Source organism: Schistocerca gregaria, chromosome 6 (genome assembly GCF_023897955.1).
Source record: "Schistocerca gregaria isolate iqSchGreg1 chromosome 6, iqSchGreg1.2, whole genome shotgun sequence".
Classification (NCBI taxonomy): domain Eukaryota; kingdom Metazoa; phylum Arthropoda; class Insecta; order Orthoptera; family Acrididae; genus Schistocerca; species Schistocerca gregaria.
Genome location: NC_064925.1, coordinates 54,571,682 through 54,598,697, shown reverse-complemented (window position 1 = coordinate 54,598,697; position 27,016 = coordinate 54,571,682). Strand labels below are relative to the sequence as shown.

At 47.0% G+C, this 27,016-nt stretch overlaps 1 protein-coding gene across 1 annotated transcript in view; it reads left to right on the top strand.

Moving 5' to 3' along the window:
- The window catches only part of LOC126278722 (histone-lysine N-methyltransferase SETD1A-like), a 493,303-nt gene extending 469,592 nt beyond the window's left edge, over positions 1-23,711 (top strand). The window contains exons 3-7 of the mRNA XM_049978997.1: positions 111-480; positions 3,185-3,869; positions 12,295-12,461; positions 16,183-16,464; positions 23,652-23,711. Coding sequence (XP_049834954.1) covers positions 111-480; positions 3,185-3,869; positions 12,295-12,461; positions 16,183-16,464; positions 23,652-23,711 — 1,564 coding nt within the window. The remainder of the gene's footprint in view (positions 1-110; positions 481-3,184; positions 3,870-12,294; positions 12,462-16,182; positions 16,465-23,651) is intronic.
- Positions 23,712-27,016: the final 3,305 nt, after the last annotated feature.

The following is a 27,016-nucleotide window of genomic DNA, read 5'->3' as shown; positions in this document are numbered from 1 at the left end:
ACACAGGTTTAGCACGTTAAGTCTCTGGAAACTCGCATCAGTAGGCCTCGTTGCTTTCGCCTGTTGCTGTGATGCCGCAGCCTGCTCACTCTGGCCGGTGTGACGCACAGGGGCAGCGGCGGCCGCTGGCAGCCGCTCTACTCCTCGACGCCGTTCCGTCCACCGCCTGACGCCGGGACCGGGTCGGAGGCTGCCACGCCAGAAGACGAGAGGCTGCGCGTGCGCGCTGCCAGGTGCGCGGCGGCAGCGCCGCGCGCCGTGGCGCGAGGGCGTCTCGAGCAGGAGGAGCCCTGCCACGTGGCGCGCACGCGTCAAGAGCAGGAAGAGTCCGGTGGTGGTGGCGGTGGCGGCGGCGGCAGCAGCAGCACCAGCAGCCACAACAGTAGCAGCGGCGGCGGCGCTGGCCAGCGGCCCCGCTACTTGGAACACAGGGCGGGCTACACTTTCACCATTCCCTCTGAGCCCTCTCCGCTGACAAAGGTGAGCCACCGTCGTCTGTGCTGCCAACACTGTACCCTTTCGTGTATTTGACTCAGAGTGGTTACGAACATATGTCTCGTATCTTATTTCGTGCACGCTTGGCGGTATCTTTTTCACTTGCTATGGTATGTGGAAGTTCCAGTTAAATTTAAGCAAGCGGAAGGCAGATGTAAGTTTCACGTATCGTAGAAGAATCGTAGGTGTAATTTAAGCACGAAAGAGGTCGCTTACGAAAGCCTCGTTCAACCATTTTTGTAACCAGGTTGCATTAAGAGGAGAGCACGAACAGGTCCAAAAAGTACTGAATATTAACGACCCGTCGACGATGAGATCACAAGAAACAAGAAGCAAGGTCAGTTTTGGAAATGATAGGAAGAAAATAACTTTCCAGACATTTGCCTATATCGATTTAGGGGAAAAGCAAGAAACGTGTGGATGGCCAGATGAGGATTTCAAACGCCGTCTTCGCGACACCGAGTTCACTGTTGGTGAGGCCGGTCTTGGATCGTGCCTGGCCTGGGAAGGAACTTCCCATGACAGCCAAAGATTCCGGGTTCGATTTGCAGTTCGGCGCTCATTGTTTGATTGGGAAAATAACTCACTTATCCAGTACAGTCATATTTATTTCTAAAGAAGTGACGTGTTTCGGCTGGCATCGACTATCCTCAGATAATCAGATCCAGGCCGTGGTTCAGTCAGAGCATTGCGGAGACCGCGTTGTCAGTGTTGACGATGCCCTGTTTTTCATAATCTGAGGATGACTGGTGGTAGAGACCAGTTATTTTGTTAGAAATAAATGTGACTGTGAGGGATACGTATTTTGAAAACAATCGCTGTGGTCTCCTGCTCCACAAGAATGCCGTTCTTGTCAAGCTTGTAATGTCATGAAGTACTACTCCCTCCGACATACATCTCGCACAAGAGCCAAAATAAATTTTAAAAAATTGAAGAAACTCAAACGCGTTAAAAAATGAGACTAGGAAACTTCGTTTCCCATCTGTTACACTTGAGCAGCACAGTGATCCGGAGGGTGTGTTACGATGTCAGTGGCACGCTAGGTAACATGTCCCATAACTTGGTATCACATTTGAATTTAAGTAAACGTCTGTCCAGACGTGCCGGTTAATTCCACACAGATTAAGTTCATAGGCAAGGAAAGTAATGCGGCAGAGAGTAAAGAGAATACCACTAGAAAGGCAGAGCACATCTTTGTTATCGGAGGGAAAGTGTCATCAGTGAGAGCAACTTCGGTATGCAGTAAACTAACAGAGGCCGAGAAACGTCACGTTGGCAAAATGTGTAAACGACCAGGTGGACATGATCTGGAGCTCTCTGTTACTGTCCCAGACAATACCGTTGAATATAGGGTAGTGACAACGCCAGAAAACCCAGTAATATCTGTAAGGACTAGCCGCTTGAATTCCGCAAAAAATATCTGTAACCTATTGTTCGTAAATAGGGGGAAAGACCTAATTTTGCAAGACTGTCATTAGCGATCAGTCCCTAGAAGCAGTACAAACCAGACAAAAATCTGCACCCGACTACTTACGAGCGACAGCTAGTAACAGTTTAATTAGCTCCCTTGCAGAAACAAGGAATACGGTTTGAAAACTGGAACCGTTATCTGCTGCTTCTGGATCTCTCATACCACTTTCTTGCATCTTCCTTGATTCAATATCTCTCTTTCTTGGCTTGAGTGGTCTCCTTCCATACGGCAAGAAATCCAGTAGCGTTGCAAATCAACGCATGACATTTATTTTCACTGTAAGATTTGTTTTCGTAACGGCACAATTCGTTTGGTCGTTCAGGCACCGTACTTCGCCATGCAGCTTATCAAATAAATGTCACAATAATTACTTCTGCCTACTTCCGCCTCTGTGTTCCGAACTCAGTGTGGGTTAGCGACTTTGGCCAGGGGAATTGGTTCGTAGCCTGTTTGCGTTTATTTTAATATGCATTAATAATTGCGAGCACAGCGTAACGCGTAGTGCGATAGCTTGCAGGATACGGTGGTGCACCGGTCAGACTGAGAGGGTTTTAGGCGGTTTCCCCCGTTCGTTTAAACTGAACACGTTACACTCTTAAGTGAACCCCTCGTGTTACAGTGTACGCACCGCGCCGTATGAGTGGTTGGCAATGTTGACTCCATAATGCAAATATCACGCCTGTTGATAAAAACAGCCGTGCCACTGACAGCTTACACCTAAGGAAATACGATAGATGAGGAATGTAATCGTGATGATACTCTACCCAAGCTGAATTAGGAGATACTTTTGAATAGGTATTTTTCTAGAATGAATACAACTATAAATCGTAAAACTGTTTATTTTCAAACAACAGAGAGCTGAAATAAATGTATAAAAACAGCACAGAATGTTACATCCTGCCGTTAATCCAGCTTCGATATTAGGAAAACATCTATGGCTTTCCTCAGTATCGCGCCCCCGTTTATTAGACGGATGCACTGAGTCGATTGATACTGATCATCCTAGTGAAACAGCAGACCCCCGCCATGACTGACACCGGCAGTGGAGAGCTCAGTGAAGAAGCAAATGGAACGCAACACAGTTACTATGATTGTTCGCCACTCTGCCGAGCCGTGGTGTGTGTGTGTGTGTGTGTGTGTGTGTGTGTGTGTGTGTAGGAGTGTGTGTGTAGGAAGACAACGAAGCATTACCCGTCGCTTGTGGGTGTTACTTTACAGTACGAGGGCCGGCACTCCTCGGCGGACCTCGGTGACTTCAAACAGCGTCAGTGGGACTCGCAGCCGGCACCGGCACCGGTGTTGGGAATCGAGGACACGGAGGAGATGGACGTGGACAACGACGACGACGACGACGAGAACTCGGTGGACCTGTCGTCGGAGCAGGCGGAGGAGCCGAGCAGCGGCGCTGGAGGCGGCGGTGGCGGCGGCGGCGGCGGGCTGGCCAACAGGCAGGGCTCGCTGGAGCTGGACGAGTCGCTGGGCATCCTGACGCCCGACCAGATGAAGGAGCCGTTCTCGCTGCTGGGCGACAGCGCCGCCACCTTCCTCTGCGGCAGCGCGCCCGCGCCGTGGGCCGGTGGCGAGAACTCGGTGCTGCGCATGGACGCGCTGTGCCGCGAGGTGGTCTACGTGGACCAGTTCTCGTTTCCCGAGTACGACTCCATCATGGACACGGTGGAGGAGGGCGGCCGGGCGGCCCGGGCGGCGGCGTCGCCGCTGCCTCCGGCGTCCCCCTGCTCGGGGGCGGCGTCCGCCTCGGCGGCCGGCGACGGCGACGCCACGGAGCAGACGCTGTCGCCCGAGGAGCTGCCGGTGGACACGCCGGTGCGCGAGCAGGCCGCGCTGCTGGAGGACGACGACACCAAGACAGAGGACGCCTCCGACGCCACCACGCTGCTCACAGGTGGGCATTCCTCTGGCAGCGTTCCTTTAACACAGCCGGCGCAGTTGCAGAAGTACAGTCCTTGTGAAACACAGCTGGCTCCTTCTTCCCACCGAGGAATCACTCCTGCCAAGTTCATCCCATATTTCCAAATCTGGAAAAGGCGTTCCTCACTAACCCTGTCAGAAAAGTCACAGTCCGTACTCATTAACGCGAAGTCACCGACTGAAACATAACTGGTTATCCACAGTTCCCCAAGAAATTCGTAGTCATTCTGGTGTTCCTAATCTACAGGCTGTGTCAAAATTATTTTCACAAATTTTTGGTGCAGCTTGCTAACACCATATCTAGAAAAATAGTTCATGTGTCCAAAAATCTAATTTTCGTGTTGTTAATTAAAGTCTACAATTTACGTGATTGAAGCTCACCAATACATCCATTCATAATAAAAGCTCGACACTGTAGAGGCTCGTACCGTAAGGAAGCACGGGAGAGGATGGTGTTGGTGACCGATATCCTCTTTCTACAACACAAATGCAAATGTGGATCGATACGGTTCTGTATTTTCGTGAACATTTACTTAACTGGAACAGTCCATGTGTTGTGGTACAAGCTCTTCCCTGATAGTCCTCTTGCAGATGACATCAGTTATCTTGCTATTACAAAGTTTAGTCTCGCTATAGTCACTAAACTGGTCGCTATGTACTGTCGTAGCATTTGACGTTAACTTAGACCGCTCTGTGAACCGATCGACACACAGTCAATTATCAGAGAGGTCCAAGTTCACGTCACAGGTTACGACAGTACATAGCGACCAGCTTAGTCACTATAGCGAGACTAAACTTTGTCATAGCATGATAACTGATATCGTCTGCAAGAGGACTGTCACGGAAGACCTTGTACCACAATACACGGACACTCTTCAAGTTAAATAAACGTTTCCAGTAAACGTAAATAAAGAGAAATTAATCCACGTGTTCATTTGTGTTCTAGAAAGAGGGTACCGGCCACCCACAACATCCTCTTTCTTGCTTCCTAACGCTACAAGGCTCTACAGTGAGGACGAGGATACTACAGAAACGTTCTCCTCTTTCTTCTAAATACTCATGCATATGTCGAATGTCGCACCCTGATGGGCTTCCAGTGGTTTCCCAGGTCCCCATGAGACGTCCATCAAGAATTTCTGCGCCCATACGGTGTGCTGGATAGACCAATAAGCTACCCCCAGAGATAAAAATCCAAATGAATGAGGTCTTGAGGGACAAGGGATGTGAAGCGTATGGAACTGGTCCTGCTCTAGCTATCCATCTCTCATGGTAGGAACTAATCAGTGCATCTCGAACACTGTCATTGAAATCCACTGGAGCACCGCCACACACAGACCTCGTGTTTCCTCTTATTTACAGGGACGCATCTTCTAGTATGTCTTCAGGGGTGTTCTGAATAGACCCTGTAGAGAGCACCTGTACGACCCTACGAGCCACGCACTGATGCTGGTCCGTAGCCTGTACTGCAACATAAGGAGAGCGATAGGCCCAAATGCGTTGGTTGTCAAATTTGTTATGTCATCTCTTCCAAGACTTGCCTCATCTGTAAACCAAACTGCAGATATAGACGACGAAATGGCAGTTGATGCAACAAACCATAGGCAAAAATTCTCCCGTGATGGGAGATAGGTAGGCATTAAGGGTCCTGCAGACGTTGACACGGATACACGAGTTGCTTGTGAAGTACCGTCCATGCTGAACTTAGAGAAATACCACGTGCCACGGTCATTTCTTTTGCGCGGACACCTCGCTCCCCTTCGAAATCGTCTGAAACACTCTCCTGCTGATGAGGCGCGGTCAGTAGTCCGTGTGCTACGAATCCTGTCTCGGCAACGCAACTAAGGGCTGAATAACCCGGCTATCTTTGGTCTGCAAACGCCGTCTGATAGAGACGTGCGGCCTCGTTCCATTACCACTCGTGCAGCCGTGCGTAAGTCTTATCTGCCTGCTCAAGGAATCGATATCCTGCCTTGTTCCAACGGAAGACAGACGAATGACAACTCTTCTCGGCAACACAACGTCTTCTAGTATACAATGGGTCAAGTGGGTGGGTAGATAAAAGTGAAACTGTTTGATTGTACGTGGAAAGCCTTTGAACGTAGACTTTCATTAATAACTCAAAACCGAGCGAGGTGGCGCACTGGTTAGCACAATGGACTCGTATTCGGCAGGACGACGGTTCAAACCCTCTTCCGGCCATCCTGGTTTACGTTATCCGTGATTTCCCTAAATCGCTTCTGGCAAATGTCGGGATTGTTACTTTGAAAGGCCACGGCCGACTTTCTTCTCCATCCTTCCCTAATCCGATGGGACCGATGACCTCGCTGTTTGGTCCCTTCCCCCAAATCAACCAATCAACCAACCAATAACTCGAAGGGTTTTGCAGCATATGCTTATACGAGCTTCTTTTTCTTGTTTTTCGTCTAAGGAAGCTACCCCTAAACTCCCTGAAAGTATTTTTTAAACACACCTAATAAGAAGGATTTAAGAGATAGTATGAGCAGCTCTTTTAGATGGTTTGCAGATGATGTTCTAGTTTACCGTCTAGTAAAATCGTCAGATCATCAACACAAATCACAAAATGATTTATAAAAAATAACTGCATGGTGCGAAAAATGAAAATTGATCCTTAAGAATAAAAAGTGTGTTGTTTTCCTCATGTGTGTTAAAAAATAGCCATTACATTTAGGTTAAATAAAACATGGTACAAATTTAAAGGTTGTCTATCCAAGGAAGCACCTAAGGTTTACAGTTACAATGATGTTAAATTGGAACTATCTCACAGAAAAATTTGGTCCTGCAACCACTAAGAATAAAGACACAAAGGAATTAAAGATATTAGCTGGCAGTGCTTATCGATTTATATCAATAGGGCAATTTCAAAATATGCGCCAGACCGGGATTCGAAATGGGGTCTTTCTCACTAGGCAGACGCGCTGACCATCCAGACATAAACCAGACACACTGGCCACCACAAGCGCACGGACTGTCGCAGCACGCGTCCATTCAGACGCAAAGTCTCAAAGTATACCACGTACTGCTGACGTACCGCCGCATTACTCGCATCTCGTCGATTCCCGTCAGAGTTTGGCCTTGTGTGCATCTGATCTGGAGGTATTGTTGGCTGTCATCATTTTAATTATATTTGTAGTGTCCTTTCAGCCAGTGATTCCTCCAATGCTGATGCACGTCAGTTTAGAATTGTCATGAGAATCTGCGAGAAGCTGCTAGTAATGACATACATCAGTAGTATGTGGTACAGGTTGAGAATTTGCGTCTGACGGGAGGCGTGCTAAGACGAGCTGGGCGGATGGCGAAGTGGTCGGCGCATCTGTCGAGTAGCACGAGCCCTGGGTTCGAATCCCAGTCCAACACGAATTTTCAACTTCTCCCACTGATGTAAATCAACGCCCACAGGCAGCTATTGTCTTTAATTCTTTTTTGTCTTAAAATCTTGCGAGGTAAACGAACCAAAGACTGCGTTTTAATGGCAGAGTACTTAGAAGACGCAACACACTTAAAAAGGCTTGCCTACATTACTCTTGTCCGCCCTCTTCTGGAGTACGGCTGCGCTATATGAAATCCGTATCAGAAACGGTTGAAAAAGTTTAAAGAAAGGCAGTTCGTTTCGTATAATCGCGAAATATGAGTGTGTGTCAACGATATGATACACGAACCGGGGTCGCAGTCATTAAAACAAAGGCGTTTTTCGTTGCAATGACATCTTTTCACGAAATTTCAACGGCCTATTTTCTTATCCAAATGCGAAAATATTTTGTCCCGTACCACCTACATAGGGAGAGACAGTCATCTAGAAAAAGTAATGAATCAAATCTCGCCTTTGCATTCTGATGTGTTTTAGAGCAAAATACTACACGCCATTCTAAAAACATTACGACGGCCCATTATCCCCTCACGAACGTAACTCGAGTAACGTAAGTCTTACGGCAGCGGTACTTAGGTTAGTGACAGATTACTTGGAAAGATCAGGTCAAGCGCTGGGGGTTGCCTTATAGCAACACCGCAGACATATGTTAGCTAATTTAGGTTTTCAGACTTTTTCGTGAAGAAACAAGTACAGTTCTGTTGTTTTCTGAAAGCTGCATACGCGTAGAATTAAACTTCTCTTCAGCTGCCATTAACATATGTAATCTAGACGTAGAAGTGATTTACGGTTGCAGAAAACCTGTCACACACGCCATTTTGTTACATCTCCTTTGTAATAACAAACTTGAGACTGTAGTGGGACAAATAATGTAAATCAGACACTTTTGCCGATTGGTAGTACGTAAAGTGTGCTTTAATAAAATTACGTCGAATGTATTCTTCAAGCGTTAGAAAATGCAGTTTCATGTCAGTGCCTGTTATTTTCACCGCTGCAAACAAACTGGACGCTTTTTAAGTGTTATGTCAAATTCAAAACAGGTAACGATTAATTTTCCGCTGAAAATCCGGGCAGCGCTGCTGTAGGGTCCCTGACAGCGTGGAGCTGGTAGTGTGTGCTATGTGGGCACGTGGCTCTGAGCTGTGCTGCACGCAGTGGACTCAATAAAAAGGCGCCTCTTCCCAGCAGATTGTGACAGTATTTGGCGGGTGTGACGTTTCAGCGAGAGGCATTCTCTGGTGCAAGTATTGTTCATTCAGTGATTCCCGATCTAAGGATGGACGGCTTCATTCCTCCTGTTCACAACAGCAGCAACGTGACACCTCGCTCCGATCTGTCCTGGAGGCAGTGTCGTCACGATTAGTACTGAGCACACTGGATGCACGCCAATCCGTGGGGCAACTTCCCGTGCTGACACACCGAGGCACGCGCTTGACAGGAAACTTTGCTGGTCTCCACATGCGTCTTACTTGGCTGCTCGTTGTACCCGTTCCCTAAATGTCCTCCGTGTTCTCAGCGGTACGCCATGGGGAGCAGATGGAATGCTCCTGCTTCGCTTATATCGGTCCATTGTCCTATCAATGCTGGATTATGGGAGCTTTGTCTACTCTTCTGCCTAGCCGTCCATCTTACGCCGTCTAAACTCTCTTCACCATCGGGGATTACGTCTGGCGACTGGAGCATTCTACAGCAGCACTGTTGAGAGTCTGTATGCCGAAGCTAAACTGCCGGCGCGATATGTCGCTTTGTCCCGGCGGAGGTTCAAGTCCTCCCTCGGACATGACTGTGTGTGTTTGTCCTTAGGATAGTGTGTAAGCTTAGGGACTGATGACCTTAGCAGTTAAGTCCCATAAGATTTCACACATATTTGAACATTTTTGTTGCTTTGTCGGTACGCCTGCCGACTAATATCAATGCCCGACCACCCTTCTTTCTTTGACGACTCTCTCGACCGCAAATACTGGCTGTATGTCTGCCCTGCTACCTGCTGGAGTTGCTTTCGTCGCCTGCTTCAGCAACTTGATTTTACCCTCCCTAAGACTTTTCGAGTGGGTGAGAGCCCGACGCCACCTTGTCTCCAGGCTCAAGTTCGCGTTCATCTTGAACTCAGCTCGCTTCCAAAGGAGAGGACCGCGGATTCGATATACCGCTCGGGGTTCGTCGAACTTCGTTCGAAGCTCGCTAATAACGTCTTTATTTACACAGATGGCTCCGAGACTACTGCTGGCGTCGGATGTGACTTTGTCGTTGGAGATACCACCTTTCAATACCGGCTCCTTGACCAGTGTTCGAGCTTTACAGCTGAGCTTTTTTCTCTCTATCAGGCTGTTCAGCATATCCGCCGCCATCGTCATTCTCCCTATGCCATCTGGTCTGATTCTTTGAGCGCCATTCAGAGTCTCCGTGACCCATATTCGGACCACCCTCTCGTGCAACAAATTCAACGGTCCTTTTAGTCGTAGCTAATACCGGCGTCCTTTTTTTTTGTGGATTCCTGGCCACGTCGGTGTGCCTGGGAACGAAGCTGCTGATGCTGCGGCCAAGGCTGCTGCCCTCCTATCTCGGACAGCTTCCTTTTGTGTCCTATCAACTGATGCTAGTGGGGTTCTTTGCCGGCGCGTTTCATCATTGCGGCATGCGGCTTGGTCCTCTCTCCACGAAAACAAGCTTAGGGCCATCAAACCGATCCCGACGGCTTGGACGACCTCGTCACGCCCTTCCCGGCGAGAGGTCATTGTGGCCAGGTTGCGGACTCGGAGTTGCCGACTTAGCCACCGCTACCTGTTGTCCGGTGAGCCCGCCCCGCAGTGCCCCTGTGGTCATCCATTGACGGTGCGCCACGTCTTATTGTCCTGTCCCCGTTTCATTCACTCTCGTGTCGTCCTGTGTCTGCCGTCTACCTTACAGGAACTTTTAGCTGATGACGCTCGAGCAGCTGCTCGTGTCCTTCGCTTTATTACACTGACGGACTTGTCCAAAAAGATCTAACTCTTTTATTTTGTTTCTCTGCGTCTTTGTAAGTACTTTCTGATGTTGCCCCCTAGTGTTTTTTAACTATTAATGCACTAACGTTTGTGTCTCGGCGCTAATGACCTTAGTAGTTGAGCGCCCTAAACAAAACAAAATGAGGCACGCTGACACCCTAGACATTGTGCAGAGACCACACTGCCCCATTCACAACTGAATACGAAACTCACACTACGGAACTACACAGGTATTTGTACCTAGCGGTGTACACGGCTATCATGAAGCATTCAGTAGTTTTTAAACCTCCATGTTTCTCAAAGTATTGCTTGTACAAATACGGCTGATGCGTAAAAAGAACCGTAAAGTCAAAAGTTTCGCATTTTGCACTCTGCAAAAGTTCTATTAGCGCCCCGATTGTCATGCGACACACATCCAAGCGGTAGTATAGTTCGTTCCATACTTCATGTAGCAATTTGCTGTCAGTGGTCAGTACAGCGGCATTGATGCGTTCTCAGAGTTCTCCCACCGTTCTTGGTAGCAGGCTACATAAATACGGTCCTTGATAACCCCCAGAGGAAAAAGTCGAGGCATTAAGTGAGACGGCCCATGGGGATCAAGGGAAAGTGGTTACGTTGTCACCGTTTCATCCAATGCGGCGACGAGAAAGTTCTTCGTTCAGGTAGCAACCAACAACGGGGTTCCAATGAGGGAGTGCCCCCTTGTTGTTGGAAGACGAAATTCTCGGGATCAGCATATCTAGGTAAGGGGCACCCGTCACAGTCTTCTCACAGGAGAGAAACGGCACATACAGCTTCGTCTCTGACACTGCACAGAAAACGATCTTCGGCGAATCGCGTCCAAGCACCAAAATATAATGACGATTTTCAGTGCCCGACCTATCACATTGCAGCGATTAACATTTCCGGATAACCTGAAAGTTACTTCGTTGCTGAATGTGCTTGGATATGAAATTTTTATCCTCAATTGCTTCGTGCGATAATTTTTTTTTCCCGTACGAAGCTTAAGCTTTCCCTTACATCCTTCACACGGTTGCGTATGGCGCATTTGGCCTACCGCTACTTCCGTATTTCCAGGCACAACTGGCGTCCCTAAATTGTCGATGCCAACACACAATGCTCAGTGTAAATGTCATTTCTCAGTGCTGGGAAGCGTTCTTACTCGGATCGCTAGAGAACATTCAAACAAATCGTATTAATGAGTTTTATTCCAAAATGAAAAGACAATCGTTAACTGCACAGAAGTACCGCAAGCAAAGGGCGACCTACAAAATAAACAAGCTTCTTCAGTGAATACAGTTCCCAGTCGGGGCTACATAGAGATCACACGCGAGGTAACAAGAGCTGGCGCTTCTGTTTAGGCCGCTAGTCTTGAAGCTGCTGTTCAGCTGGGCTGCGACCCGTCGGGCGCGGCGCTTATGTCCTATTCCCATAGGGGCCGCTGCTGTCGCGTTATCGCCCTGGAAAAGGGGTCGGTCGGCGTGCAATTGGCTGACGTCTTCTCACAGCCCTCTCTTCTCTGTCGTTAGCAACTGGCGTGAGGTCGCTTGACTTTACATCGTTACAAACATCTCGCATAATGAAATCTTGTCGGCCTTCCATCCGCGACGTTTCGATGAGTGACACTCTCATCATCTTCTGGCGAACTTTCGAATGACCCTCATCGAAACGTCGCGGATTTTCTACGCAGCTACCCGGATGGAAGGCCGAGAAGATTTCATCAGCAGTACACACCGGGAAAGCCTGTATTCACGTATAAACATCTCGCATATTGCAACACGCAGAAACTATTTTGTGAAAGTCATAAGGCTAGTCGAAGACGGTCGAGCAGTTCAGTTGCGAGTACAAATGTGTGACGATACGAAGTGGAACGACCATATTACACGGGCAGCTGTGCGTGCAGCAAACGGCAGCGTGATATTCCTGACTGGACTGTAATGGATAAAACAAAAACGAGCTGAAGCAAAGCTAAGCTGCGACAATCGTGCGGTTCATTAACGACTTGCTGTTGTCGTCCTGTCCCCCGGCAGCGTCTTCGTCGGCGGAGCCGTCGTCGCGGTCGTCCGTGGCGGTGCCGCCCCCGCCGGCCGCCGCCCCCCAGCAAGGCCTCGCCGCCCCCGCGCCCGGCGCCACCCACGCCGCGCACTGCTTCGTCACGTCCGTCACCTCCATCACCAGCCTCGACACCGGCTACCAGGTACTGTGCGCTGCGGCCGCTGCCCTGCCCTCCGTTGACGGAGCTCCCTTTTTCTTCTGAGTGAGCTGCTGTTTAGCTGACTACTAGTGGTTACTCCTTCCCTGTGCCAGCTCCCTTGGCTCAGAGTACCGCTTGCACCCATTGTCCTAAATTATTTGCTTGAAGTATTCCAGTCGGCCTCCCATTACAATATTTACCTTTCTCATTTCCCTCTGGTTATTCCCTGATGTCTTACCATGCGTCCTATGGTCCTGTCCCTTCTTATCAGTGTTTTCCATGTGTTAACTCCTTCGCCGATACTGTGGAGAAACTTCATTCCTTACCAGTTTAATTAATTTTCAACATCCATCTATAACACCACATGACAAATGCTTCACGTCCCTTCTGTTCCGCTTTTCCTACATCGATTTACCACTACCGTACTGTGCTGTGCTGCAAACGTCCATTCTCAAAAATTTCTTCCTCAAATGAAGGCCAGTGTTTGATAATATTAGACTTATTTTTGCCAGGAATGTCCTCTTTGCCTGTACTAGTCTGCTTTCTAAGTCCTTGCTTGGTGCATATGTTTTTTTCTTTTTCTTTTTCTTTTTGTGTCGTAGGCAGCAGAATTCCTTCACTCATTCACTCGCTCTACTTTTCACTCCCCAAGTTTAATGTCAATTGTATTCCTAAACTGATTTCAGCTGGTCCTCATTACTTTCGTCTTTGTTGGGTTTAATTTGAATCCATATTCTGTACTCAGTAGACTACTGATTCGCTTCATTATGTTTATAATTAGCTATCGTCTATGACACTGAATATCAATGTCATCAGTGTATCTTATTAACGCTAATGTTTAACCCTGAATTTAATTGCATTCCTGTATCTATAGGCTAGATTTTCATATTTTACTGTCTTTCTGGTTTATTTTTATGAAATGTTACTTCCACTGCGGGGAAAAAAGCTACACTCGAAGGACAAGTTCATTTCATTAAGTGAGGCGACAGGAACTTAATCTCTGGTAAAAGACTAAAGCCAAATGAAACACATTTCACGGTAAAGGGTGCCCAAACAGTCGCACGACCGTTTAGACATCGCCCTTCTCCCTACACCCTCTGTCCTGCGTAACGCAGGCGTGGCGAATGATATCCTGCGGTACATGGCCCGAAGTTTATTGCATCTTACGTTGCAATCCTTCAGTGGTTCTTCCATGTCCTGGAGCAGGAATTACTTACCGCTTGATCATCTGTCATACTTGTTGATATGACGAGAGGTCTGGTGCACTTGCTGGCCAAAGCAGTTCATCATGAAGAGCGCGATGCGGCGCACCAGTCGTATGTGGAGGTGCTTTGTGCTGAAAGAAAAGCGCACCAGCTTCCAGTGGAAGAAATGACAACAGTACGGGGACAACAGCCTGAGCAGTGTAGCGAGGGCTTCTTACTTCATCCTGCGGAAGTACCAAACGTGACTACGTTAAAGGTGATGGCTGTCCACACCGTGGAGGCAGCGATGGGACCTGTGTGTTGTGGGCGAATGCACAGTGGGACGGGGAGCTCACAACGTTTACGTACAACACTCACACACTGAGAGAACCTACTCTCGTGACTGAGAACAACAGTGCACTAGTCCATTCCTCTGGCAGTTATTTCAGGACGCCAGAGAGGCGACGCTTGTCGGTGTCGTGGTGTCTGCGGTAGCCTGGCTAAAGACACTCGCCATCTGAATCCTGCTGTGACCAGACCTTCCCCAGTGGTCCCTGGGGACACAGCAGGTGCATCGTCCCCGGATCATGTTCTTTCGCTTACCGCTGCTCCCAGAGTCTATCCTGACGTGCGTGTGTACTTCGCGAACGTCCAGAAGGTGTGCTATAGGTGAGGGAATTTTCCTCAGACCACTGGTGAAAGAAACTTTGCATTGTGCCTAATACACTACTGGCCATTAAAATTGATACACCAAGAAGAAATGCAGATGATAAACGGGTATACATTGTACAAATATATTATACTAGAACTGACATGTGATTACATTTTCACGCAATTTGGGTGCATAGATCCTGAGAAATCAGTACCATGAACAACCATCTCTGGCCGTAATAACGGCCTTGACACGCTTGGCCATTGAGTCAGAGCTTGGATGGCGTGCACAGGTACAGATGCCCATGCAGCTTCAACACGATACCACAGTTCATCAAGAGTAGTGATTGGCGTATTGTGACGAGCCAGTTTCTCGGCCACCATTGACCAGACGTTTTCAATTGGTGAGAGATCTGGAGAATGTGCTGGCCAGGGCAGCAGTCGAACATTTTCTGTTCCAGAAAGGCCCATACAGGACCTCCAACATGCGGTCGTGCATTATCCTGCTGAAATGTAGGGTTTCGCAGGGATGGAATGAAGGGTAGAGCCACTGGTCGTAACACATCTGAAATGTAACGTCCACTGTTCAAAGTGCCGTCAATGCGAACAAGAGGTGACCGAGATGTGTAACCAATGGCACCCCATACCATCACGTCGGGTGATACGCCAGTATGGCGATGACGAATACACGCTTCCAATGTGCGTTGACCGCGATGTCGCCAAACATGGATGTGACCATCAAGATGCTGTAAACAAAACCTGGATTCGTCCGAGAAAATGACGTTTTGCCATTCGAGCACCCAGGTTCGTCGTCGAGTACACCATCCCATGCGCTCCTGTCTGTGATGCAGCGCCAAAGGTAACCGCAACCACGGTCAGCTAACTGATAGTCCATGCTGCTGCAAATGTCGTCGAACTGTTCGTGCAGATGGTTGTTGTCTTGCAAATGTCCCCATCTGTTGACTCGTGGATCGAGACATGGCTGAATGATCCGTTACAGCCATACGGATAAGATGCCTGTCATCTCGACTGTTAGTGATACGAGGCCGTTGGGATCCAGCACGGCGTTCCGTATTACCCTCACGAACCCACGGATTTCATATTCTGCTAACAGGTATTGGATCTCGACCAACGCCAGCAGCAATGTCGCGATACGATAAACCGCAGTCACGATAGGCTACAATCCGACATTTACCAAAGTCGGAAACGTGATGGTACGCATTTCTCCTCCTTACACGAGGCATCACAACAACGTTTCACCAGGCAACGCCGGTCAAGTGCTGTTTGTGTATGAGAAATCTGTTGGAAAGTTTCCTCATGTCAGCACGTTGTAGGTGTCGCGACCGGCGCCAACCGTGTGTGAATGCTCTGAAAAGCTAATCATTTGCATATCACCGCATATTCTTCCTGTCGGTTATATTTCGCGTCTGTAGTACGTCATCTTCGTGATGTATCAATTCTAATGGCCAGTTGTGTATGTGCAGCAGCTCTTGGATACCCTCGCCCTGCTTGCTGCGGAGTCAAAATGCGGTCCCTGTGAAATGGGTGAAGCTGTTCGACAGGAGAACGCGCTCGTCGGTACAGCATAGTTGAACCCTAGAATGAACGTAGCAAACGGTGTTCACCTCTAAACACAGTTACTGTCTGGAGAGGGAAATCAGAGGGCGCGCAGACAAGCCTCATCGCTGAGTCGTTAACACTAAAACCTCGTAGCATGAGCTGGTGTCACTGAATAGAGTCTTTGTAGGTGTTGCACTTTTTTCCGACAGTGTCGCTAATTGCATTGTAATCTGTAAGTAAATCCATCGCGATAATGGATATCAGACACGATGTAGCTTTCTGTAAACGTCTTCCTTGTTACCAGACTGACATTTTTCGCCCCTGTGCAGGGGGACGGCGAGAGCAGCCGCCCCGCTAGCCGCGGCGCCGAGCTGTCGTCGCCCCCCGGACCGCCGCCCAAGGCGCAGGTGGCGGCGGCGGCGGGCCACGGGCTGGCGCTGGCGCAGCCGCAGGACCCCATGACCGACTCGGACTTCTTCACGGAGAGCGACGCCGACGGCCACGAGGAGGCCAGGGCGCCGCCCCCGACCGCCGCCCCCGCCGCCCTCGAGGAGCCGCCCTCGTCCTCCTCCAGCTCCGCCGCCGCCAGCTGCGGAGACCGCCGAGCACAGGCAAGCCTTCCAGCTTCCTGCCGCCTATGGAATATAGCAGCAAACATAAGGGAATCCACATCACGGAACACTGGAAGTTCTTTGCCAAATTTTGCAGATAAAAACAAAATAAAACACTGCAAAAAAGATGACAAACTGTAATGTGTACGACCTTTTAGAAACATGTCTTTAAATTTGCAAAAAATAAATAATATAACAGAAGAGCGTTCCACAAGCAACGGGAGAAAAGCTCGAAAACTGTAGTAGACATACAGTCACGGTACTTATAGGAAAAAGCTCTGACTTCTGCCGCCAGAGGAAAATATTTTAGCGATAATATAGAATAAAAAGTTTGAAGCCGTGGCAGATAGTTACAGCTTCACGAGCCTATAACCAAGCATTCGTTGGCATTTTCGAAGTGGTAGGACTGCCAGTGGGCTGCTGGTACGGCTTTATATACACTAGCTGCTGGCTGTGACGTCACTGGTGCTCACGCGTGGCCCGCGAGAAAGACATGCCGCGGCGCGTACGTGATGAACACACGCCTGAGTTCACTCGCTCGCTCAGGCCAGCAGACAAACTGCGTTTCTATACCTGTTAACTCGCAACTGGGCGCGTACCTACTGACGAGAATTGCATCTTCCACTGGAATCTGTTATGAACTCTTCCTGATTAACAATTCTAAAACAAAATTTAAGATCAACGCTCGATATAAATAGCAGAACGACCATTTAATCTCTTCTACTTAAGTCCTCATTTCACTGGGGCTTCATGCAACTGATAATCATTACGGCATGATTTTACTTCTATTGTACCCCAGTACAGCCGTAACAAATTATAAGTAGGCCTTTGGACTACTAGCAGTAAGACTCCATAAAAGCGTACTCCAATAGAACACGTTCTCGTTTGTACGTACACACCTAGTTGCGAGCTATCAGGTGTAGAAACGTAGATTGTCTGTTGAGTTGAGCGAGCTAGCTACCTCAGGCCTTCCTTCGTGACGTACGCGCCGCGACCTGTCTTCCTCGTAGGTCTCGTGTACCCGCTTCGAGCTCGCGACTGCTCGATTCCACGCCGTGCCGAGCTGCAGGTCGCTGTGTGTGTTAAGGGTGTTATCGGTATTTCTGTTTCGATGGCTTTCTTAATTACGCAGTCCAAGCAGCGACATAAGTTTCACCAAATTTGATCGGGTTATTGTTGTCTCAAGCACGCTCAGCTAACGCATTTTTTTTTCACGATAGCGTACGAGGTAAAATATCTCGTGCACCTCCCTGCGTTGTTCTGCAGTGCATACTGTTTGCCCGACGTAAGACTGGCCACACTCACAAAGTATCTTGAAGAAGCCAGTTGCCAAGAGGCCTTCTGCATTTTTAACTGGTATCAGCAATTACTGGATTTTTGTCGGGGACTTGAAAATCGATTTGATCTTTTGTCTTTTCAGCAGGCGGCTTATCTTACCCGATACGGAGCCACAGAAAGGCGAGCAAGCAAGTTCTTCCTGGCCCTCGTCGATGGTGTTACTGTCGTTCTTTCTCGACATCACTTAATTTAATTGGTCAACATTGTTGTCGTCCTTCCCGAAGATGCTCAGGTGGCTCAGCTCACGGTGCGCGTTATGGGCGTCTGACATCGTTCCTGCACTATGCATCAATGTTTGCAACACAGTGACTTTGTGCTGGGCGGTGATGCCTGATGGCGGGGAAATAGAGGCCGCTGTGAATAGGTTTTACATAGATGTTGAGGCCAAGGCACTCACTTCGTTTGCAGCGGACTAGGAAGTAGGGGAACGGCAGTGCATTACCTTTTTCTGCCTACGTGGTGACAAAACATTAGTCACTCTTTACAAACAGGAAAGTGCTCGCTTAGGAACGCAGTAGGTGGGGCACACCTAGCACATGGCATCACTAACTCAAGTCATTGATGTGAGGTGGTGGTATTTACGTTCCAGTCGATAGTACATAGTCGACGAAGTAAGAGTCAAGCAAAATCGCACTGAAACCCGAATGGACTGCAGTGAATACAGGTTCATCTCCACCATTTTCCAAACGAACGTTCCGCGGAGTGGCCGTCTGGAGTCTGCTTCCTCGCAAACAGGCCTTGCACACAGTTGCACATAAAGCTGCACTTGTTCAGAGGGTCCAGCCGCGCACAAGATGGTCAGTAGCTGATTGGAGGTGCGTCTTGTGCTCCGACGGTTGTCCGTATTTCATACCATACGAGGCGCCGAGGGCACCAACGCTCCACTGTAGAGCTTAACTCAGTGTGCAGAGGGTGCAGCTCAGTCTGCAGGTACTACTGTGACGTTTTGGGAGTATTTTTCGTACCATGAATTAGGGCTCACTCATTCAGATTACTGCGAACGTGAACCAGAAAGTTCAACATTCTCAGTCACCATGTGCTGTCCTTTCGTCTAGACCTTAGGGATGAGTACGCTGTGTACACTCCCCTCTCCCAAGATTAGTCTTGCTCACCTGGCTTCGTGCATAGTTTCCTGGTTTTACAAAAATTAGGAGACTCCATCGTACTTCCATTGCCCCGCTAAATCAGCCCATCTTAACCACACAGAACATGTAGCGGTTTGCTCATCAGCGAGTCTCTTCAGCTAGATTTTTCCTACGAGTCCGATCTTCTACTCGCCGAGTTATCAAGGCTAAGGACATTCTTACACAGTACTGCTGTGATGTCTTCTGCGGGTGACTAATTTTCTCCTGTTTCACACAAAGTTACGACATTTCAATTTCATCGAACTGCAGGAGGTCGGCCGGTGTGGCCGAGCGGTTCTAGGCCCTTCAGTCTGGAACCGCGCGACCGCTACAGTCGCAGGTTCGAATCCTGCCTCGGGCATGGATGTGTGTGATGTCCTTAGTTCTAGAGGACTGATGACCTGAGGTGTTACGTCCCATAATGCTCACACACATTTGAATTACAGGAAGCGAAGTAAATTCTTGTTAAAATTTTCGAACCAAAACCACGAAATTACAAATGCTTGCAATTAATGAAAGCGTTTCGAAGTATCCCAGAAGTCAGACTACCTATAACGTACACGAAATTGTTAAAATATTTTTATAACTATGGACCCCTACATACTTGCCATTCTTAAATGGGACTGTAATAGTATTTCAGATTAATGATTTAATTTATAACAAAATTTAGGTAGTTATATTTATTTTCAAGTGGAACACACGTAAATCTGTAATTAAAGTCTGTTTTACCTCTACATCATGCGCAGACTGACATTCACCTATTCGCCACACACTCACCTTCGAAACATCACTACGATGTATTACCAGGCACGTAAAGTGTCAAACCCAGTACAGTGGACTCTGGAATACTGTACCATGCAGAAACAAGCACACTATTTCCCCAGTCAGCTCCGCTACACTGTGTCAACAACACGTACTGGTGCTAGCATTAAAATCGGTCCGTCCGCGACTGGGCGCGTTACCCATGTTTTCGAAAAAGCCGCGAGCGAAAATTCGATTTTTCAGGGGGGATCATGTCTCGAGTTCCGTGCTTTGAACAGCCCTTGGCCTAGCGATCATTTCTGTACCTGTCAAAAGAATGGTGTGGCTATCCTACAACACAGAGTCAAAATTTAATTACTGCACACAGTTCCTTCAGCCTGCGCATACTGGGCAATTATGGTGGTAAAAAATGGAAATGAGCGTTTGGCGTCATTGGCCGGGAGGCCCCTTGCGGGACAGGTCCGGTCGCCTTGGTGCAGGTCTTACTACATTCGACGCCACATTGGGCGACCTGCTTCCGGCGGGGTCAGGGATTTTCTCTGCCTCGTGATGGCTGGGTGTTGTGTGATGCCCTTAGGTTAGTTAGGTTTAAGTAGTTCTAAGTTCTAGGGAACTGATGACCATAGGTGTTAAGTCCCATAGTGCTCAGAGCCATTTTTGGGGGGGGGGGGGGGGGGCGACCTGCGCACCGTATTGGGATGAAATGATGATAACAAAACGCCCAGTCCCTGAGTGGAGAAAATCCCCGATCCAGCCGGGAATCGAACCCGGGCCCGTAGTACGGCAATCCGTCACGATGACCACTTCTTTTTTTATTTTATTTTTTTTTATCTCGTCTTGTTCGCTTTCGTTCGTTGTATCTGCTCGAGGCGGACGTCGTAAGACATCCGTTTAAGTTCGTTGTTGATCGATTAACTTTTTTTTTTATTATTACCGAGGGCAGCTAACCCTCTGACCGAACATGCTGAGCTACCGTGCCGGCTCTCATTTTGCTCTATATTGCTCGATGAATTTGTTCGTGGCGGACGTCCGATGACAGCTGTCCAGGTTCTTTGTTGATCCGTTCACTCAGTTTTTTATTACGGAGGTCAGCTAACCCTATGACCGAGCACGCTGAGCTACCGTGCCGGCAGACCACTCAGCTATCGGGACGGACAGTTATGTCGGTTCCTTTGCATTAGGTGTTGTCTAGGGTGGACCTTGGGCGGATTATGAAAGCACCATTTATTCATAGCCTGTTCCCGAGAAAACTCCGAAAAACCATGAGTTTCGGGTATGAAAAGTACTAGTTGTGGGGATAACCACTTAAATTATTTCTATCCATGGCAGTTCATAGACATTTTCACCATATATTTATTAGATGATAATCTCGGGGAATTATAAATTTTTTTCGATGCTACTACGCGTACCAGAGAGTGAAAGTTAACAGTACTTTCGTCCGTGTTATCAGGTCTGAGGTGTATCGCAGTTTCAACTGACGTAGTGATCATACGGCAAAGGTCCTAGGGTCATCGCGAGGGTTCTCAGGTCACCATACTATGTTCTCAGTCAGAATTTTTCATCAACAGAACTTTAATGCGTTGTCGATGGCTAATAGGCACTCCACGCCTATACAAATACGCCCCAAGTGGTACTGCGGTGACAAAAATGAGCTAAAAAGGGTGTTACCGTGCCTGAAAAGAACTTAAAATGACTGTTAAAAATTGTGTAAAACTGGGAAGACTGCAAATTTAGTCACGTACAGTATTTCCAACGACATTTTTACTGTTACGATACAAATCACAAGCCGGCAAAGATCCAGAAAAAATTTAAAACAAACTAGTCTATGTTGATTACACGTATTACACGTGCTTATTTGTTCTTTATGTGTGTCAAAGTGTATGAAACTGTCAAAATTTCACTGACCTATAGAATTCGTTTTTACACAGACAACCAAGACACCTTTGCTGTAACGGGAAAAGAAGGAAACCAGGAGAAAGATGTTCGTGTCAGAGCACGAAATAGGGGTGAATATCTTCCTCTTCAAAAGACTAGCATTAAAATGGGGAACCAGCTACCTCAGTGTTCATTCCGCCTTCCTCAACAAAACATTTGGCTCGCGGACATATTCGTCCTTTCGCGCGAATAGCAGAGATACCGCGACGGTAGAATCTCAGAAGGGCACTGGATGGCGCAGTTGGGGTTGACGACTTTCTAAACCAGAAATCCTGCCACACGGTCGCCTGCAGTGCAGTGACAGACAGGTGTTGCCGCCGTTGCCAGCCTTCGACGCGAAGCACATATTGCTGCAAAAGACAGGCGTTGCCATAGCAACAAACACAAAAACTGCATTACGTGATTGCTTGACGCAAACGTGTAAAGCTCACTGCAGTTGTCAGGAACCGTTTTTCGCCGATTCTGCTGTTGCAACCAAGAACGTGCGTACGGCATACCAGACAAATTGTGTATCAAGTACCTCAAAATAGTGTAACAAGGCCTTACAATGTCGGAATAACGGGACAGAAAAAATTCAAAGAAGAACCGCATGATTAACGGTATTGTTTTCATCTCTTGTGTAAGAATGGCCCATGGATGCTCAACGAACCGACGCGGTGGCATTGTCAGAAAGTCGTTCTGTCTCGCGGATACCCCTACCTCACGAAATTCCACGATCCGACATCTTCACCAATTCGTACTTAGAACTTCCTCCAGCCTATATCTCCACATAATGACCGCACTACTAAAATTAGATAGGCTCTGACTCATTCAAGCCACCGACATTCTACTTTCCTGCCTGTCTTCCACGAATGAAATAGGAAGGTGGGGAAGGGGAAACGATACAAGAGTACCCTCCGCCATAGACTAGACTGTGGCATTAGGAGTATTGACGTAGATGAAAAAGTCGATGATCTGCTACCCTGTCGCCTATGTGGGTCAAGTTGGCGTACCAAATTCACTGCTCTATAGGAGAACACAGTTCCAAGGTCTGCAGCAGTACATCACTACACTTTCGCCGAATTTCTTTGGAAGTTGGAAAGTGTGTGAAACAAGATTCATCCGACCAAATGACGTTTTTCCGTTGCTCCATAATCCAAGTCTTACGGCTTCGGCGCGACAATCCCCTTTTACTGGAATTTGCACTACTGATGATTCATTTTGGAATTTGTTTGCCTTGAAATTCACTACATATGGAGCTCCTTTCACTTTCTTTCGCTGATGACAGGGTTCGCGAGTACAAGATTCAGTTCATCAGTGATCTTTCCGCTGTGGTCATTTTGTTTTTCATCTCAGTCCGATTGAATAACCGTCATTCACTACTGCTCAAGACACGCTTTCGTGTGCGTTGCTACTTAGTTAACCCTGATTTCCCGTTTTCCTTGTTCGCGGTATAAATCTTTGAACACCGGACGTCTTGATCGCGGGAGAATCCAACATTCGAGCGCCAACAATTTGCCGACGCTCGAATTCATTTAGCTCCGACATAATGCACTCCCAACTACACAGAACACTGTTTTGACACACTCTCACACGAAGAATTGAGGACGCCGCTCAGTTGCTGTTCCGTCAAATACAACAGCTCAATCTGCAGGCTTGGCGAGCATGTGCAGTTTATGTTCAAGTATGCAGTTCTCTCGGTGTCACCATACTTTTGTCCACCCTCCCGTATTATTCCAATAGACTTCAAAAGTTCTACCATTTTAACAGGGCTGTAACACTGATCGCATGATTGACACCGAGGCGCAGATGTACCATGTCACGCGATCAGCTAACTAATTTCAGCTGCCCTCTTCCTGAAAACCGTCTGTCATTACCGGTACTTTCATACACCATACTTTACTATGTTTCAAATAAAACTGAACAAATTTCTCTCTTCATGGGCTATAAATAAACAGAATCATTAATATTCGTGTAGTCGGCTACGTACCGTATGTCCATACAACTGCCAGCTGTTATTTATTGCGTTGTAAATGAATTTACTTGCAGCTTTATTTTTATCTTGTTGTTTATCTCATGCATGTACAATCTCTGGGTCGAAATGTTTAGAAGCAGAGAGGGTCTGATACGAACTATCAAACTATGTGTCACCTTGCTTGATTGTGCGACGCAATAGCAATAACAGCATTCGGTTCAGGAACCACGCCTAATCGTACCTGGAGATAAGAAAGTTGGAAACCGACTGTACATACGTCACGTAATCATCAAAATAAATAAGACCAGCTGCAAGGAAACACACTTCCATAGAATAACTGAATCAACAGATGTATGCGGATATTATCGTCCTCTGTTGAGGAGTAAACCCTAAGTGTCTCGATGCCTGTTTACATGCAAGCGTATTGTGCACGTCTGTTGCGCCATTATTTCTGTCATTACTATTTAAAATTCCATGCGAAATCTAAAGTCTATACCAATGGTTCATAGAGTGTGTAGTACTAAAATATGAATAAGGCGTGATCAGATTACACCCCAACGTTTGCAAATAAAGCCATAAATAAACTAAGCAGGTGCTTTTGAAGATTTCGGGCCATTACGCTCGTAGCTAGTCTTTATGATGACACCTAAACTACAAAGTATAAACTTCGTTTCTGTCGTGACTATTCACTCCATCTTCACCACTTCTCCCACCTCTTGGTCTCTACGTCATACAGTCGCTTCCGCATTTCTGCGATTTAATCGTTAGTCTTGTTCTCATAGTTACTATATAATTTCGATAGAGCATGAACAAATTAAAGAACAGTAATTGATAGTGTCTCATATCGTTAACTGTTTCCCATTTAACACACAAAGCAAAACGATTATTCTGTCGCATTCACAGAAAAAATTGTTTCGTACGTGTATAGGTTGTAGCTGATAAAAGAAATCGTGCGGTCCATGATATAAAAAAAAGGTACGGCCAAACATTCAGGAAACATTCCTCACACACAAATCAAGATGTTATGTGGACATGTGTCCGGAAACGCTTACTTTCCATGTTGTAGCTCATTTTAGTTTCGTCAGTAAGTACTGTCCTTCCTCGATTCACCGCCATGATTTCATACGGGATAATCTACCTGTGCTACTAGAACATGTGCCTTTGCAAGTACGACACAACGTGTGGTTCATGCACGATGGAGCTCCTGCACATTTCAGTCGAAGTGTTCGTACGCTTCTTAACAACAGAATCTGTTTGATGACCGATGGATTGGTAGAGGCGGACCAATTCCGTGGCCTCCACGCTCTCCTGACCTCAACCTCTTGAATTTCATTTGTGGGGGCATTTGAAAGATCATGTTTACGCAACCCCGGTACCAAATGTAGAGACTCTTCGTGCTCGTATTGTGGACGGCTGTGATACAATACGCCATTCTCCAGGGCTGCATCGGCGCATCAGGGATTCCATGCGACGGAGAGTGGATGTATGTATCCTCGCTAACGGAGGACATTTTGAACACTTCCTGTAACAAAGTGTTTGAAGTCACGGTAGTACGTTATGTTGCTTTGTGTTTCCATTCCATGATTGTGATTTGAAGAGAAGTAATAAAATGAGCTCTAACATGGAAAGTAAGCGTTTCCCAACACATGTCCACATAACGCATTTTCTTTCTTTGTGTGTGAGGAATGTTTCCTGAAAGTTTGGCCGTACCGTTTGTAACATCTTGTATATATACTTTTACTGTGTGGGACGATCTGATAGCACTACGACGACAGGGGAAGGAAGTGATGAAAATACGAACCCGGGATTTGACAGTAGTGTTGAATTGGCCGGTCAGCCTGAGACCCTCATGTGCTCGGCCAGCTATTGGCCTAGCACTGACCAATGGCGCATCACCAAACAAGTAGCTCGCTCCGCTTCAGTTTGCTGGACGCAGCTGCCTGTGCCTGGTTTCAAGTGCTTGGGGTTAATGTGAATCGTGTTGAATCCTGCCAGTCATCAATAATAGCTGTTTGTTTATTTGATAGTAGCTGTTTATTAGCAGCGTTTCCGTGAATACAACGCCTGTTCGATCTTCACGATATACCGACAAGCAATGTATGCGACTAGACTTCGAAAAAAGGTACCGTTTCACAATTAGCAGTTGTAGTACACTGCTGTCATTCGATTTAGACAAACTGAAATCGTCTGAAACAAGTCGAATTCTGCGTCAGGCTATTTTCAGTTTAAAACAAAGAATTTATTTGGTGCACGATTAGTTAATTTTGATCACTTTGGGTAGCATCATGTAACATTCTACAAAAATAGTTGCGATCCCATTTGTCAACATGTCACGAATCCACCCAGTCAGTAACGTAGAATGGATCAACCGTTAGTACTGTTTGCTTTTTTAAATTTGAAGATATGTGGTAACATACTGTAGTGTACTGTGGTATGACAACGAAAGCAGCAAATAGATTGCACTTCTTCATTCTTGGTTATAGAACCCCACTTGTCAGAACATACGTCATATCATGTTGATCTACTCCACAGTATTGTGTACGTCGTGATATGTTAAGTAATCTTCACTCAACAAAACAAAACTTTAGCGTATTTTTGTTTTTTGTGATACCTAAATTTGTTAAAGTAAACAATTTTCAATGAAATGAAGCATTCTCCTATGAAAAAGATACACTGACTGCTCCCAGGAAATTTAAAGCCGTTGTTGGCCCAAGCATTAAAAATAGTATACAAATGCGAAATGATGACGTTTATCGTGATGTATTAGAAAGTGTTAGCAACGTGCTAATATCAAATCTAACAGTAGTAAGACAGCGCCATTAAACTACTTACGAGTTGCTCAGCAAATGGTGAGGTACTGTTTTCGTTAATTAGAATTCCACCGCAGGGCAATTAAAACTGTGCTCTCAAGTGGAGAGTTAGCTGTTTTAGACATCGTGGCATTTCGGAGTGCCGGGCCAGTGCTCGAACCATCTAGTTTGTCTTCTGCAGGCATGGTTTCGAGGTTCAAGTAGTGGTCTGGCGCGCCACTAATGTCTCGAACTTTCAATTCAGATTGTTTCCCCTTATTCCCGCCTTTATTTATTTTTACTGTCAGGGCGTTTGATTCGCCATCGTCAATATTGACAATTTCACATCCGCTGGTACATAAAGGTGCCGTTTTACATTTACCAAGCCTTATGGTCTTGAGATGTTTCCTGATGTCATCTACCTGTCTTCCTAGATTTTCAGATTACTTTCTTTGCTGATGTGCAACTATTTTATTCAGCTTTTACGGACACTTCAATGTAAAACTCTTTAGGAATGCAACACTCCTTTCTATAGGACAGTGGAAAGGATCAAGAAACGTAGAAATGCATGTATCTGAACCCCATCGCTTTGTTACTGGAGACATGGAATCTGAACCATCATTCCACGTCGAATCAGCTGATTAGTACTT